General features: G+C 50.9%; 1 protein-coding gene across 1 annotated transcript; it reads left to right on the forward strand.

Annotated features, from left to right (window-relative positions):
* Positions 1-1,434: 1,434 nt before the first annotated feature.
* On the forward strand, positions 1,435-1,614 carry TUNAR (TCL1 upstream neural differentiation-associated RNA). The gene has a single exon (XM_069465272.1). The coding sequence runs from the start codon at positions 1,468-1,470 to the stop codon at positions 1,612-1,614; it is 147 nt and encodes a 48-aa protein (XP_069321373.1). The 5' UTR covers positions 1,435-1,467.
* Positions 1,615-2,640: the final 1,026 nt, after the last annotated feature.

A 2,640-nucleotide genomic window follows, 5' to 3' on the forward strand; every position in this document is an offset into this window, starting at 1 on the left:
AATAACGGATGACCAAATGTCAGCACCCCATGGCCCTGTAAATTGACAGATAAAGTTAACCATCACAACCCCGAAGCATAGAAAGCCTTCTGGCTCTGAAGGCACAGCTCTCTAACGGAGGAACCGTAGCTCGGGGGCCTGGCCTGGTCCACGTCACATCCCAGCAAGTAGACGGGCTGCCGCCGCCACACCCATGTTAGTCCTGTTACATGTGGTTTGGATTAGTAATCAGCAGAAAAGAAGGCTTCAGCTGCCCATGGTGCCTCCCGGATAGCCAGGTTTTCTATCTTAAAAGACAAAAAAAAATGTTGGTTGTCACAAATTATATTGTTCATGCAAAAGAATAGCTGAAACCTACGCCTACAGTTTAAAGGGACAATTCAAAGCTTAAGAGATGGGAAATGACAGTATGTGAGGGCATCCCGCTCTGCTCTTCCCCAGGGGAGGCCTCTCTCCTGCTTGTGTGTTAACCGCCGCCTCCTTTTTACAGGAATCAAAGTACACATCTAGAAAACAATACAGTGTCTGGTTTTGCCCCTTGTGAGTCTTTGTGAATCGAATCATCCCGTACACATTCTTCTGCGACATGCTCTTCTCTCTACGTTGCGTCTGCACTTCGTCGTGCTGTCACGTGTAGCTGTGGTTCATTCGCCTCACTGTTGTGTGACATTCCATTGTGTGGATCTCCTGCCACACGTTCATCTAGGAGCGATCCTGTCCGTGTCTCCGGGTGCACCGAGGCGCAGCTTTCTCTAGGGCGTACGCGTGGGAGAGCAGGTGCCCAGCTGTAGGGTGTGTGTCTCCTCACTCTTGTAGGTAATTTACCAATACGTATTTCTGCCACGGGTATGGGAGCTCCTCACGGTGCTGCCTCATCGGCACCGTGCATAGACCTCTCACCGCCCTCTCCGGCCTCAGCGAATCGCCTTCCCTGGGTCCTGTCCAGCCCTGCCCACACCACAGCCAGCGTGTCAGCACGGGTCGGTCTGCACTCTTGATGGAAACTCAGGGCAGCACGTTTCTGGGTAGGGACCCACTGTGTACGTGAAAGTGTGTGAAATTCCTGCTGCCACGGGGGCGGGCTCGAGCCTCAGTCTGCCTGCTGTGCAGCCGTCTCAGTGTCTGCTTCAGGGGAAACGGGGAACACACGCTCAACGAAGCAGGCGGTGCCCAGGCTGGGCCTCGGGGCTCCTCTCTCTATACCAGAGTCAGGACGTGCACCCCTGAAATTGATGAGCCGCGTTCTGCCATTTCCCCATGGCTAAGAGCGAGATGTCCCAAGGTTGGGTCCATGTGATTTGTCGCCTCACCTGTGGTCTAGTCCCCAGCATGAAACCAGCGCCCCCTCCCTACCCCAGCAGGTCTGCCTGGCGATGGAGAGGATGCTTATAAACAATAATCTTTTGTGCTGCCTCTTTCCAATGACAGGTTAGCCTGGCGAGGAAGATAAAGACATTTGCAACCAAGATGGTAATCACGAGTGGAAATGATGAAGACAGAGGAGGACAAGAAAAAGAAAGTAAAGAGGAGAGTGTCTTGGCAATGCTGGGGATCATCGGGACCATTCTGAACCTAATCGTCATCATATTTGTATACATCTACACCACTCTGTGAGCGCCCAGCGTGTCCTCAGCAGCCTCGGGATGGCCGGAGACGGGAGTCCTGCGTGTCCGCAGATCGGTGACCGGACCCTGCGAGAACAAGCAGGCTGGACCTACGCTCACCACCTCACCACATGCACCTTCGAACGTTAAAAAGGTCACAAAAATAAACCGATCCTGCTGCAAGGAGCAGACACTAAAGCACAATGAATCCAACAAAACTCATTCACACCCCAAGGAACTCAACGTCTTTGGCAGGGGGCCCGGAAGAACGCTTGGAAGACCAGCCTTCCACACCCCCGGTGAGCGGACGGGTGCGGAAATTCATTACCCCAGATCGCTGACGGATATCACACATTTGGAAAGATGAGCAGAGCGGACACGGCCCAGCCGTGTGTCTCCCAGAACAAGTGTTTCATCTTAACTCGACAGGCTGCGCAGTGGGGAGCCACAGGGGCAGTGCTTGGACAGGCATCCCACTCGATCACCAGTGTCTAACTATTTGATGCCGGGGAGATGACTTATTTTTCTTTCTTCATTGGCTTGACATGTGTATCTGTTCATATCAAGGTTTATAAATATATATTTTTAATAAATGTGCTCTATTTTTTAGCATGAACCAAATATTCAGAGAGGCGCTCCCAGATCCATAGAGCTTTCCGTGGTTTTATGTGCTTTGCCCCATCGACTGCAGATGCGCTTTGTGGAGCCATTCTAGTCTCTTGTCTTGACTCTTTCACCTTTGCGCTCTCACATTCTCTCTCTCTCTCTCTGTCTCTCTCTCTCTGGTCTGGAGGACACGTTTCCATAATACCAGCCATGGTTTTGGTCGGTGCATGTTTTAAGATTGTCCTTTGAGTGGCTTTTGTTGTTATATCAGAGACATAAGACGATCGTGGGCATGCAGACCTTAGATGCACCATACCTTTACTGAGAATTATGCATGAACAAGGGCTGAGTGACAGATCAGCTTTAAGGAAAAAAAAAAAAAAAAGAAAGAAAGAAAGGACTACCGTTGAGGAAGAAGAGCGCAGCTATA

Source organism: Eulemur rufifrons, chromosome 2 (assembly GCF_041146395.1).
Source record: "Eulemur rufifrons isolate Redbay chromosome 2, OSU_ERuf_1, whole genome shotgun sequence".
NCBI lineage: Eukaryota > Metazoa > Chordata > Mammalia > Primates > Lemuridae > Eulemur > Eulemur rufifrons.